Consider the following 15,145-nt stretch of genomic DNA (forward strand, 5'->3'; position numbering starts at 1 on the left):
AGGAGTTGGCAGGCTACCTGTCAAACTTCGGGGAGAAGGCAGAAATCTGAATATGAGGAGAGGAAAAAATATCTCAACCTGAATTCCAGAAAACAAAGTACATTAACTCTTTATGCTCTAAATTTTTATCCTGAAATCTGTTAGAAAATTGATGTCAATGAGAGTCAAGTTCCCACTCCTAAATGTCTAAAGATTAAGAGGCGGAGGGAAAATAACAATCCCCAGGCTGTCTTGTGAAGGGTTTTTTTGTTTGTTTAATACATCTGAAAAGAATGCATATACAAAGAATTGAGACATGAGAAAGCATTGGTTCAACACTAACGAAATCTACAAGAATTAGGATTTGGGGAAGGTGGGGAAGATAACCTAACATTTTTAAAACTTGAAAACTGCAACCAAAATAAGCTGATAAAATCCTTATTAACACTTCTGAAGAGTCTTCATAAGACTCTCCCTAGGATTTTTACTGAACTAGAGAGCCTCACCTGGCTGCTCTAGGGTTCCTTGTATGCAAAACAGAAATAAGGGGATTCCCCTGACTGGTCCCCATGTTGTTAAAGGTTCTCCCCCCACACCCCACCCCCAGCTTCTTAATGAAGCAGGTCTCCATCCTCGAGACTTGGAAGAGGATGTGAATCATCCCAGGCATCTGTCTTCCAGCACCACCCCCTTGGATTTCCTCTATATACCAGGTCTTCAGCTGTGTTCTAGGAACACCATATCATACACTATTAAGCTGCATGTCTATCCTAAGCATATTAAGACAATGACTGACAGGGGGGAAAAAAAAGTTTTTTAATTATGTACTCAATCCATTTGGTGTATTTCAAAAGGTGCAATACTTTTCTTCATTTATCAGTGAAAGAAGTTAGAAATTAACTTCCAAAAAAAATCAGCAAATGGCAAACGAATTTCCTTGAGAGTCACAGTCACATATATAGTGCATCCTAGAAAAGAGGAGGGGCAAGACAGGTTCCACCCACTTTCATGAGTTTCATCAAATACTGGACCTACTCAAGGGTGGAGAGAAAAGGCAACTTTCAAAAAGGAGTATATTATTAAATGAGGCGTTTACTATACTCCTTCCTAAGAGCACCAGGTGGGGAACATGTTCTCTAAACTAGATCTAGGAAGTGGAACATGGAATCAATCCGTCCTCCTCCCCTAAGGGCTGCCCAATGGTTAATGGATTTAAAAAAAAAAAAAAAAGACTAAATATAAACAAATCCCACACACACTCCCCTGCCCAAACAAAAAAAAAGAAAGAAGGAAAAAAAAAAAAAAACACTAGATATCCCAGATTACTCGCCAGAGTGGAACCCGGGAACAGCTTTAACAGCCCAAATTAGTCTGTTACAGAGTCATCACAAGCATGCCTTGCTTTTAAACAAACAAAAAAAATAATAATAATTTTTTTGAAACGACAAAACAAAAAACTAGTACTGATCACTTTTCTGACAATACACAATTACTCAAAATTAACTAGTATTGAGAGGGGAAGGGGCCATACCTACGGGCCTTGTCTCACACAAGTGCATGTGGGTAGGTGCAGGGCATTTGTCATTATTGCAAAAACGAATTTTAATTTTTAATCTTTAGTTTGATTTAAACATTGCTTTTAGTATGATGCCGACACCAGCTGTGCAGAAAGGGCTCTGGAGAGACGTTCATAGCAGCACACACCTGCGGCTCTTCTTCGGTTCTGGAGGCTCCAGGGCAGCCAATATTGCTTCATCAAATACATTCTTTAGGCCTTTCTGAAAAGGGGTAGAAAGAAAAAAATTTGCAGTCTGATATTCAGTATAATAAAATTGAAGATCAAATTTAAAACATTCAAGCCCCCAAGAGTTGGCAAAGAACGAGTCATTGAAAAACCCTGAATCTCAACACAATTATCTCACTTCACCAAGTTCTGTCCAGGCAGGGCACTGGAAGGATCCAGCAATTCAGGAGCAGAGGAGCAGATATTCATGAGTGAGACAGTGGTTCTTTGAGAAAGCTTTTTGCAGACCAATGTATGTCACAAGAAGCAAACAAGCACACGTGTCATTTGCTCATTCAATGAGTTTTGTACAATGTGCCGCTGAAACATTTTCCATAAAAACAACTAAGCAGCTCTGCATTCAAACAAAACAGCTGAATATGGAACAGGAGTGACAGGTCGGGCACTGGGCAGTGGCACCCTTATCACATGAAAGGCGCAGGCAAAGATGGAGAGAGCAATTACAGTGGCTGCATCAAAGGTATTCACTCTGAACTCCCTTTTTCCCACCAATTAAGAGCCAGGGGGATTCAAGGAAGCAGAAATGTGGGTACCTTATACACATGTGAAACTAGAGCCAGTCAGTGCAACAGGAATAAAAAGCTTCATCAGGCATTTATACAAACAATTGTATATTTTTAATTTCAAAATTTGAAGGTAACCACAATTGTACGTTTCCCCTCACAACAATAAAATCAGAAGCAGGAAAATATAAAGGTGGCAGCTTTACATCTCAACATTAACAAACCTTCAGTCAACTGTTAAAATGGATGCTATTCTTAAAAGAGTGTAACAAATGATCTCATAAAGCAGTAGCAGGTACATCAATATCTTTCCCACCCAGACTGACAAAACACTCCACTACAGCACAGACAGCCAAAGCAATAGCAACACAAAGTTTCACTGCACAAAGGAAAACCAGAAAAGAATCCTCCCTTCCCCAGTACACTCTACTAGCAGGCCACCCTTTCCCATAAATTTTGTCATGCAATTACAATTAACAATGGATCACAAGAGTAAAATGATGTTTGTGTTATTTTCTCCATCAAGAACTAAGATCTGTAAGTGTTAAAAACTCTTAATTTTCTCCAAGGACATTCTTAATGCCAGACCAAGTTCCCTTTTGCAATAGTAATCCAAACCAAAAAGCTCTCAGCATCAGGCAACTCAAGCAGCAGAAAGTTAAACAAGTCTACCTTGACTACTGATCACAGAAAATACTCTATGAGATATTGCGTTCTTGATCAAAAACTAATACAGAGGTTGCTCTAAGGTAGAGAGTAAAAAGACGCGGAGGCTTTCAAACAGGATGGTTTTATTCCTTTGTTTTTAAACGATCTTTCTACAGTAGTGGGACAGGAAGCAGCAGCAAAGAGGGGAAGGAGAAAACAGTTTAGAATATACAGCACTTCCTTTTGGGTTGAGTTTCCGGAGGCTCGAGGGCAGCTAGGATAGCCTCATCAAACACATTCTTCAGACCTCTCTATAAGACAGAGGGGAGGAGAGAGAATAGCAGCCAGGTTAGAGGATTAGAAAGACGAGCAGATACAACAGCAGTCCGGATTAAATGGGCTGAATTCACAGAAGCAATGCACCTTTAGAAAAGTAACTGCCAGAAAGCTAGATCTTAAGTCCATTATCAAGAGAGTAAATAACTGAACAAATGTCTTACCTCAAAAAAGGTTAACTGAGCAAGAAAACAATTTTTGTGACAATGCCATATGTTGATTTCTAGAACAATCACACTTGGAAATCTAACATTACAACATATTAATGAAAACAGTGCCAGAGGAAGAAAATGGATATGTAAACACGAGATACATGCCTTAAATTAGGATTAGTACTTGCAAAACACCCAAGTACTTCTAATGACAAGAATGGCACACGCATTTTGGAACTAAACCTACTACAATTTCAGGCTTCTGTGAATTCATCCCCTGAATAACTGAAGGGCACAAACGGCAGACTAACAAGCATGCTACATGTTTCTAGATTCAATGACACATCTAGATGGGATTCATCAGGATCTCAGATTAAACAAGTTTTCCAGAACAACAGGTTCAGGCATTTAGAAAAAGTGTTAATTGTTCAGCAGTACCAACTGGGAGAAGTTTAAAGAAAAGACTCTAGAAACAGCATACACTTCAGTTATTCAGTAATGTGTTAGAACAAGTAACCACCACCCAATAGGAAAACAAAGAATGGGGTCCTAGAATGAGTTTTAGCAAGCACATCAATGCTTTTAATGTCCGCATGGGGTATCAGAGCATAAAGCATGGAGTGAAAACAAAGAATATTCTCAGCTCTATAAGGAGTAAGATGCAGAAATACACTTACACCTCAGCCAGAACTCCAGCGTGACAGTATGACTCAGCAGTACTGGTACCAGGTCTATAGACTCAACCTAAACTCAACCTAAATCTGAAGCCACAGATTTACCACCCAAAGAAGTTTCACATGTCCTTTACGTCAGCTGGATCCCAAGTAAACATGCCCCTCAAGGCCCCAGAGCACAGCTCTGGTAGCAAATGTGCGAGCCCCAGACGGCCCCGCTGGCCCTATTTTGCTCACCGCCCCAACAGAGTATCTTAGAAGACTGGCACCACATATTCCATTAGGTACAAAATAAATGAGAAATAATAAGCACTTGAAAAGAAACAAAGGTTAAGTTTTCTTCCTTCTGTGTCTTTCACAAACTAGAAATGCTAAACAAGTCAAAGGTTCCTCTGAAATTCTTTCTACATATCTAGGAGCAAATTCTGGCTGTCAAACATAAAGGAGGAAAGCTATCAAGGAGAAATAAATTTTATAAGGGGAAAAAAAGAAGAGAACAATTAGTAACTAGGGCATCCCTTAATAAGAAGCAAGTATGTTCCTGCTTATTGACAAAGATCAACTAATCCCCTACAAGACAAACCTAATCTTTGCTTTAATCACACTATCTGATTATATAAAGAGTTCAGTTTTAGAGGAACCAACAAATTCTGGAGTCCTAAAAACTTCCGGCTTCCAAACTGCACCAAGGGACCCCATTTTCTGTATTCTCTTTTGATTTCTCCAAACTTCAAAATCTGATAAGAAAAATATATTTGCTAAGACTTTTTCAAATTTCTGTTCTCTGAAAAGGGACTTCCTAAATAAATCTGCTCATATTGTAGAACACCTTGTATGGAAGCATCCAATTCTCTAAAATAAGCTTCTCTTGGGACCTAAAATTGGGCCCACATGGCTTACCTGCCTCCACTTCCCCCAAAAGCAACCCATATTCAGAGAATGGGGACATGCAACAGTTAGCTGACTCAAGTGTTCCACACACATCCTTCTTCAGTACACACACATTTTTCTAGCAAAACACAGAGGCGTTAGGCATTTTTTAAAGTCTCAGCCAGCTGTACAATTATGCATTTTTTAAAATCTCAGCTGTACATGTAAGAAAATATAAAATCATCTCAACTTGTAAATATCTGCAATGTCAATACAACAGAACTGAACTGTCAGGAAAAACTGGGCTTGGAAGAATAAAATTAGGCCTTGAAGCTATCCTGTGAGATATCCAGCTTCGAACACAAATTTTGTCTTTACATATCCAGCCCAGGGCTAAATTGGAGATTTCTAAGTTATGTCTACACCCTACTTACTACATACCTAGTACATGTAGAATATGTAACTATATGCCATTTACTTTAGTATATATATAATCAAGAATCTGTCTTTTTAACTTAATTTTTAAAAAAAACCTATCTGAAAAAGCAGTGTGAGAAATATAAGTGAACTTCACATAACTGTAAGAAATCTCTACCCTTCAGTCCTGCCTTATTTTAATTAGGCACGTCTGCTCACTGTTCAAACGTCAAAAAACAGAATAAAAAAGTTCTGGGCTAATTATTCACATAATCCTTCCTTCCACCCCCCAACAGAACAATTCTCAAATGGGAGAATAGGTTGGCGATACCATGAAGGCAGAGAAGGTGAAACCACACAAGCCAGTTGTAACTCTCACCCAAAATACGCTCAGCACTGCTCACTGTCCTCAGAATCTGAAGTTTCCCATCAAACTACGAACAGAGTTCCAATTAAATCATTCAGAAAGAAAAGTGAACAGTGTAAGGAAGGAATGCCTCCCAAAATCTAGGAATAGAGACATTATATAAAGGCAAACTTGAGAAATGGCCAAGGTAGCTTTCTCTGAAAGTCTCAATGATTACGATCAATTTCCGATTTCAGATGAATTACCCCAGGAGGCTATAGCATCAACTGTCAGTACTGATAAAAGATGAGATTTACTTAGATGAAATTTTAAGTTGGGGACAGGGGGAAGAGGGGAATCATTCACATACTCTTTTAAATTTGTGCTAATATGGACCTTACCATTAATTAAAAAAACAACACACACAATCCCTGACCACTACAAATGATACATAAAACAGGGAGCTCACCAACACAAGCACTTTATTTAGAGACGAATAATTTTCTTCATAAAAACGGAGACCTCTAACAAGACTTCTAACAGTCTTCCTGGGCAGCTTTCTTGAGCACTGCAGACCACTGTCAGAAATAACCCGTGTCCGAAATGCTACTCAAACCACTCCACTGTTAACAGACATGGGGCTCCGCACAGTCCTCACCTGTGTGAGTGCAGAGCACTCCACATACTTGACAGCCTTCAGGTCACGGGCCAGCTTTTCAGCAGTCTCTGGAGTGATAGGCTTCTGCTTATTCTTAGCAAGTTTCTCAATAGTAGAGGGGTCATCTCTGAGATCAATTTGGGTCCCAACAAGCAAGAAAGGAGTCTTTGGACAGTGGTGAGTTATCTCAGGCACCCACTAGAGAAAAGATATTTTAAAAAAAAGAAAAAATACACCTGCATTAATCCACAAGCCTCCAAAGCTATTTACAAGTCAACAGAAATTCTACGATACCCTTTTTTTCAGGGAGAAAGTATCTGACTAACTCACCTTCTCTTTCACATTTTCGAATGAGGATGGAGAGACCACTGAGAAGCAGACCAGAAACACGTCTGTCTGTGGATAGCTCAGCGGTCGCAACCTGTCATAGTCCTCCTGCCCTAAGGGGGAGAAAAGCAGAGAAATCAGCAAGTGAGTCTTGGTGCCTAACAGCATTAACATCACAAGCAGCCAACAAATTAAGCATGTAGTTAACAGCACACTTACTAATGAGAATGTAACTTATCTAATAAAATGTATAGCTTTGTAACAGAATATTTAAGCAATACTCTCAACTCAGCTAATTCTAGTTAAGAGGTACAAGCTATCTGTGATAAAATAAGTCACAGGAATGTAGTGCTCAGTACAGGGAATATTGTCAGTGACAGCTCAGTAACTTTGCATGATGTGCATAAAAATATCAAGTTACTATGTTGTACACCTAAAACTTATATAATATTGTGAGTCAACTATACATCAGTAAAGAAAAAAAATGGAGAAACTGTTTTCACTGCTTTAGAACAGCAATGAATTTGTTATGTATTATTTGCCTTGTTATCAATTTACAGTTTTCAACAAACTGCTGCCAGAAATGATTAAAAATCAGATCTACTCAGATCTAAGAAACAATGACAGTGAAACTGTGTAGGCAGGGGTCCCCAACCTCCAAGCCATGAACCAGAACCTCCTGTCAGATCAGCGGCAGCATTAGATTAGAAATGAAGTGCACAGTAAATGTAAGGTACTTGAATTATCCTGAAACCATCCTCCCTACCCCCAATCCATGGAAAAATCTTCCCTGGTGCCGAAAAGGCTGGGGAGTGCTGACCTAAGCGAACAAAAACCTCAGTAAAATCCAGCTGACAAAATCCACTGCTCATGACTACCAAATCAGGCTCACATGTTTAGTTAATGGGTACGTGTAAGACACCAGTACTTGAAACTGAAAACACATAGAAAAAAAAGAATTCAACAAGAATCAATGTGATGTTAAATTAATATGGAGGAAACTCTGGTGAAAAGGAGAATATTTACATGGTCTTAAAGATTATTTATAAATCACAAGGGGGGAAAAAAACATAAGCACACTATGAAGAAATGACATCACCTGACTGAGTGATCAAGATTACCACCAATGAGTGGCAGGTGAATATCATATGCCTCTACATTCATATACTAAGGAAGACATCACTAAGGTAATATTCCAACCAAAACAGCATAGTTTGTACCTAATCATGAGAAAAGAGACCAAAACCAAAATGAGGGGAGGAAGGTGAGGATTCCTAGGTCTGTAGTATATTAAAATGTCATGAAACACCAAAAAAGAGGTTGGGGGCAGAAGAACTGATCCAAATTACAAGAAACTAAAGAAACATAACAATTAAATGCAATACATGGTCCTGGACTAAAAGCAGAACAAAACTGGACTTAGATCAATTGACAAACTGGAATCTAGATGTTAGAGTACAGTATCGATGCTAAATTTCCTGAAGTTGATTACCATTATACAAAAATCTCTCTCTCCTTAGGAAATTCATACTTATTCAAGGCTGTGTGTGTTAGTCGTTCAGTTGTGTCCAACTCTTTGAGACCCCATGGGCTGTAGCCCACCAAGCTCTTCTGTCCATGGAGTTCTCCAGGCAAGAATACTGGAGAGGTAGTGATTCCTTTCTCCAGGGTATCTTCCGCACCCAGGGACTGATCCTGGGTCTCCTGCATTGCAGGCAGATTCTTTACCATCTGAGTCACCAGGAAAGCCCTAATTCAAGGATAATGACAACGTACTCTCAAACAGTTCAGGGGGGAAAAAAAGTATGTACAAATATGTTGAAAGAGGAAAAAAGCAGATAAAACATTAACAACTGGTAAATTTTGTTAAGGATATATGTGGGTTCCTGGCACTATTTCTGCAACTGTTCTTTACGCTTGAAATTATTTCCAGATAAAAAGTGTCTTAAAATATCCATACACATTTCCAAAACTGTGAAGGAAAGGGAAGAGTCACAGAGAAAGGATTTCATAATCCAATTTCAAAACTGAACTACAACAATCCTATGTATTAACAAGAACAGTTCACAAACAAAAAACAAAAGGGAATCCCTGGCGGTCCAGGTTGGGTCTCCACACGTTCACTGTGGAGGGCAAGGGTTCAATCCCAGGGGAGGGGAGAGTAGGATGCACACAAATCATGCAACCACAAAACAAAGAGAAGAACAGGAAAGTACTTGATGACACTGAACTGGATGCTAAAAATGATCAAAATGGTAAACTTTATGTTATATGCATTTTACCACAGTAAAAAATATTTTAAGGGGAAAAAAGGAAAGTTAAATATTTTGTTGTTGTTGTTCAGTTGCTCGGTCATGTCCTACCACCTGGGAAAACCCAAATATTTTCTATGCCAGTGATTTTTTTTGCCACCAATGAGAAAGAATATAAGAATTTAGGGTAGCTATCAAAACATGGTAATTAAAGATGTCAAGGAAGCCTGGCATGCTGCAGTCCATGGGTTCGCAAAGTCGGACAGGATTGAGCGACTGAAGTGAACTGAAACAATACATAAGTAGACAATAAAGGTATTGTCAGGAGAATACAGCAAGCAAGTGAACAAGGTTTAAAGAAGTCAAAATAGAGATTACAAAACAACAACTACAAAACAATAAAATCACTTTCAGTACCTCTAGCAATTACTGACGGTTAGAATCAAAGAAGTCAAAGATATGCACTAAAGTGTTTAACTTAATACTTAAATACTATAGCAAGCTACTAGTAACTTAAATACTTACTACAGCAATCTGCTAGGATTAGAATCAAAACAATTCAAAGGTATCCACTAAGGTGTGTAACTATAATGTACAACTGTAGACACAGAAGGGATTAAAAAGGAAAGAATGGGGGGGGGGGGGTGAAATTAGCCAAACTCTTTAATTCTCTCAATCGTAACTGCCTGAGCTCTAACACTAGCTGCAGCTCTGAGGTATCACAACCAAAGCTCCAAAAGAACAATAAAACAAAAACTAAATTTAGAAAATAAGAGGATGATACAGTTAACCAAACTGCATAAAAAGTACAGATGTTCACACACCTTTTCTTAGCCCTAGTCCCTATTCAAATAGAATATATTTCATGAAAATTAAGGCCGACATAGACTAGAAAAGGCTACATTTTTAGTCATCCAGCCCCTGCATCAAAAATAGACTCCTAAGCAACACTGGGAGCATCTAAATAAATGCCCAATGTTTTACATGCAACCAACCTTCAATTCAGATGGACTGGAGGCAGAAAACAAGTAACAGTCATTGTTTTTTAACACAAGACCCAAAGAGGTATTGGTCTGTCCATTTACTTGTAATAAACAAGCCCTCAAAGCTATAAATCTTTCTTTTCCTTTGCTAAGGAGAAAAAAAATTCAAAAGTAAAATTGTTCAATAAACAAAATGTAGGTTACCTTACATTTGCTGCAAGTGCTACATTTAAGGAAACAGAGTGAGTATGATCCCTTAGATGAGCAAGTCTCTTCAATATCCAAGCATAATTTATCCAGCTAAAATCTATTTTCTGCGTTTGTCACAAGCAGTCATTATTCACTCAGGATAGAGGTAGCAGTTTCATTTAACATCCTCTAAGGTACACAACATAATCAAAATCTCTCTACTATGTAAGACAGGTTTTGACTAAAAGTCTTAAATTGTAGTTAGCAGCACACCAGCTCACCACTTAATTTTTAACACTTGACAAAAAGCAAGGGTACATCTCATAGGTTGCTGGTTTTGTTCCCTGCTCACAATCTCATATTCAAAACTTGAATTCAAGAGGAATTTAAGTCAACTTAAACTGAGGACTCTGGTCCATATGAAATCTGAAATGTTCTCACGATATGAAAAATAAGAATATGGCTAAAAAACAATTTTCAGAGAATTTCAGGAGGACATTACCAATTTCATAGAATATACAACTACAAATTAAAACTTTAAACATTTTTTTCTACACACACTTTCTCAAAATTCAACAGCATTTAGTGATCCCTGCTCCATCTATGCCGTGGAGCTTGTGTGCGTGTGCGCGCAGTGGCTCAATTAAGTCCAACTCTCTGCAACCCTATGGACTGGAGCCCACTAGGCTCCTCTGACAATGGAACTCTCCAGGCAATACTGGAGCAGGCTGCCATTTCCTCCTCTAGGGGATCCTCCCAACCCAGGGGTCAAATCCACATCTCCTGCATTACAGGCAGATTCTTTACCATGTTACGGAGATTATTCCTAAATAATTTCGTAACTTTCACATCATGAGAAAAAAAAAAATCCAAAAATAAATGGGGACACTGGAACCTGAGATTCCTACCAGCTTATATATAACATCTGTAAAAATCTATACCATTGCATGTTAATGCAGAACTTACTGAAGACTCAAAGAAAGATTCTACAATAACACTAGAGACCAAAGCGGCTATGAATATCTCTGTGGACAGCATTGCCATTCCTGACAAAGTAATTGATCAATAACTACAAAAGACAGCCAGATGCTAGAAACACCTCAATGAAAGGTTTAATTGCAATATAATTGCTTCATAATGTTGTGTTAGCTTCTGCTGTACAACAACATGAATTAAGAACAGCAACAGCTAAACCAGGTCAAAGTACATCACTATGGCTTGTTCTGAGTATTATTCTTTTGCTAAGGAAGAGAATAATATTAGCTCTGCACCAAACACATTCCAGTCATTGTGCTGGGGTTTAATTGTAAAGTGAGTCATGTAGGGATGTGAGAGTTAAACTATAAAGAAGGCGGGGGAAGGGAGGGGAGAAAAAAAAAAAACCATAAAGAAGGCTGAGTGCAGAAGAATTGATGCTTTTGAATTGTGGTGCTAGAGAAGACTCTATAAAGTCCCTTGGACTACAAGCAGATCAAACCAGTCAATCCTAAAGGAAATCAACCCTGAATATTCACTGGAAGTACTAATGTTGAAGCTGAAGCTCCAATACTTTGGCCACCTGATGTGAAGAGCCGATTCACTGAAAAGACCCTGATGCTGGGAAAGACTGAAGGCAGGAGGAGAAAGGGGCAACAGAGGCTGAGATGGCTGAACTACCAAATTTGGGCAAAAATTTGAGCAAATTCCAGGAGACAGTGAAGTTACAGGAAAGCCTGGCGAGCTGCAGTCCATAGGGTCACAGAGAGTCATACAGGACTTAGTGATAAACAATGAACCATAAATACACAGCTCCTCAGGTTTTACGTATGTATTCACTCCATTAAACTATCACTGAATCTTTACAACACCTCTGAGGAAAATATTTTAAACATTTTATACATCAAGGTAATTAAGCTCCACATAGTTAGGTAACTTACCAACTATCGAGCTAACTGGTCTATCTAGCATCAAAGTCCAACCTTTCTCTCGTTTATTGCTACGGTAGTGCCTGAAGTGACTGATTACAATTGTTAGAATTCAAAAATGAAGCTATCTTCTGAAAACTGAACCTAACAAGAGAATACATAAATAAAATAAATGAGAATGGAGGGAAACAAATTTAATGTGAACATAAATGAACTGAACTGTCTTCCAAATAACATAGCCACATGGGGGCGGGGCGGGGGAACAAAATCCAAGAAACTTTGTATGTTATTAGACCAAAGGAAAAAGGTATTGCAAACCAATCTTGAACTCTTATTACATATTTGCTTTTCACAGTGGTATGGTATAAAATTCTGAAATTGCTTTATGTGTGTTGCAGAAGTGAAAATGAGAACATTTTACTCATCTTTCACGGACTCAGTATCTACCTATAGAAGACATGGAGATGACAACATGGAGTTGGTGAAGGCGAAGACGACAGCTTGAACTGGACTGAATTTGGAGTTATCAACAAAAACTCGCTATCCAGATTAAACACGCCTCCCTAGCTGGAAGAATGATATTCAAGACAAGTCACTGTGGTTCAGGACAAGTCACTGTGGTGCAAAACAAGTTGCTACCCTGTTATAGCTGTTCTGTTCTCTTATCTATGTCCAGAGCTCTAAAACAATAAGCACGTCTAGGACTTAAGATTCCCATTTTGCAACATTGTAGGAAAAATTGATTCAGGCAAAAAGTGTCAGTGATTATTAAATCTAGAGAGAGTGCTAAAGAAAGAGTATGTTTATACCATTTTAAAGTATCTCCTCACAAAGTGACTATTAATTATAAAAGGAAATATTCTAAATATATAGTAGGAAAACTGGACAACTCCACAAAAAGTGATCAACATTACTTTTACCAAAAGGTGATACCCTGAGATGGACAGACTTACCAACCTGGTATACTAACCAAATACACCTATCTTGAATCTACTCATGAGGAAATGGACAAACTCAAACTGAGAAACATTCCAGAAAATAAACGGCCAGTTTTCTTTAAAAAAAAAAAGGCAATGGTATAAAAGGCTGAGGCTCTATACTAAAAGATATTAACCAAAGACAGTGGCAACTACATGCAATGTGTGACCCTAGGTCAGATCTTGTAGAAGAAAAATTGCTATAAGGAAGGAACAAAATTAAGACAACTGACAAAATCAGAAAGTTGACAACAGGTCAAAGCTTAGAATATTACACACACACACACTGCTAAATTTCCTAAATTTGGTAAGTGCACTGTAAGAATTCCTTGCTCTTCGGAACTGCATACTGAAACATTAAGACACAAAAGGGCATGAGGTATGCAACTGAGTCTACTAATGGCTTAGAAATAGAAGCGATGCGCACACAGAGCTGGAGAATGTCACAAAAGGCTAAAAACTGGTGAATCTGGTCAGGAGTTCTTTGTAGTAGTAACTTATCTGTAAGCTAAATCAGGATAAAACACACATAAATCCTGAAGCTAAATCAGGATAAAAAGTGATAAAAGACAATGTGCATCCAAATACTAAAGTGTTTCTCTAGGAAACATAAAACCACAAACAGACTGCTGTGTTAACTAAAGAAGTTAAACTGTGCTGTGATCAGACTACTGTGTAACCATGAAGACTATGACACACAAGTACAACCCTGAAAGATATCATCGTACTTTTCTACAAAGAGATAAAGGCAGGTACAGAGAAAAGGGGGGGGAAGAGTATCCTTTTCTTTTCCCTATGTATAAATACAATGAATGTACAGAAAGAGCTCTGTTTTGAACATGCACTAAGATGTGATTGTCTCTGGATATAGATGGTTTTTCATATTCTCCTTTTGCTTATCTATATTCTGTTTTTCCTATAATAAGGAAAAACCTGTATCTCTATAATAAACAATAACATTTTAAATTCTGACATAGAAAGGAATTGGTGGTGGAATTGGAATTATTCAATATGGAAAACAGACTATGATAAAATACCTAAGTGTAAAAAGCTAAATATAGAACTATAAACACAAGGGTAAAAAGCATTAAAAAAAAGAAAAAAGAAAGAAAGAACAAAATAACTGGAAACTCATTAAACAAGAATTTGGTGTTGCAACCACCGAAGCAGAAATAAAGCTATGAGACAGAGAAAGAGCCCTATCTCTGGTCTTAAACAGTATGATTTTAAAACAGCTGTAAGAGTTGTAGCCAAAGATAGGAATAGTATAAAAAAGAAGTCAAAACGACTATATTCAATACACTGTAATAACTTAAAATGGAAAAAAATCTGAAAAAGGAAATACATATATATATATATATATATATATATATAAATAACTGAATCACTTTGTAGTACACCTGACACTAACATGACATTAAAAATTAATTATACTTCAATTCTAAAAAGTTTTTTAAAAAAAATAAATAAATGAATTAAAGAATTCGAAACAAAATAACACAGTCGACAGGTTAAAAGTAACCAAACAAATAAAGGAAATCAGAGGCTATCTGAGCATGGATGAAAGCTTTAGCAGAAAGAACACTGAGTTAATGAATGACTCCAACCAGGATTCTGAGATTAAGGCCTCTGGAGAAGGATATAGAGTCTCCTCTTAAGTCTATCAAAGACAGGAGACTCAATCTGGATGCCTAATATCCCAGGTCTCCAGCACCTGTCAAAAAAGATCTTAGGCTTACAGTGACCTTAACCAGTTGAGGTGAAAACTCTGCAACTTGCCCAGTACAGTAAAATAATTTCCTTAGTAAATGTCTTTCAACCCCTATAAAGATTGAGAATCTAATACAGAAATGAAACAAATCAAACATTATTATTAATTTTCAATTACATTTGGGAATAACCTATTCTTACTTAACACTCAGTGTCTATAATATTTAAAATAATCACCATGTTAAAGAACATGATAGATTAGTTTTCTGATTCCAATTTAAAACGTGTCACAGAGTAAGTGATCTTGAGTTTTCACTGAAAATGTTAACAATTTTATGAAAGTTGTAAATAATACTGTTTAAAAGATAAATTAAAACAAATACAGAAAATCATAAGTTATCAGGTTTATTCAAGTT

At 37.6% G+C, this 15,145-nt stretch overlaps 1 protein-coding gene across 2 annotated transcripts in view; it reads right to left on the minus strand.

Annotated features, from left to right (window-relative positions):
- Positions 1–227: 227 nt before the first annotated feature.
- CDC42 (cell division cycle 42) overlaps positions 228–15,145 on the minus strand; it is a 49,290-nt gene continuing 34,372 nt past the window's right edge. Inside the window, exons 4-6 of one of the 2 annotated variants that reach the window (XM_052659440.1) lie at positions 6,718–6,827; positions 6,388–6,585; positions 228–1,757 (exon numbers count right to left, since the gene is read on the minus strand). In XM_052659440.1, coding sequence (XP_052515400.1) covers positions 1,668–1,757; positions 6,388–6,585; positions 6,718–6,827 — 398 coding nt within the window. In that variant the 3' untranslated portion in view covers positions 228–1,667. Of the gene's footprint in view, positions 1,758–3,103; positions 3,246–6,387; positions 6,586–6,717; positions 6,828–15,145 lie in introns of those variants that run through there. The other variant, XM_052659449.1, reaches the window with a different exon arrangement.

The sequence above is a fragment of the Budorcas taxicolor genome, chromosome 2 (assembly GCF_023091745.1).
Source record: "Budorcas taxicolor isolate Tak-1 chromosome 2, Takin1.1, whole genome shotgun sequence".
Classification (NCBI taxonomy): Eukaryota; Metazoa; Chordata; class Mammalia; order Artiodactyla; family Bovidae; genus Budorcas; species Budorcas taxicolor.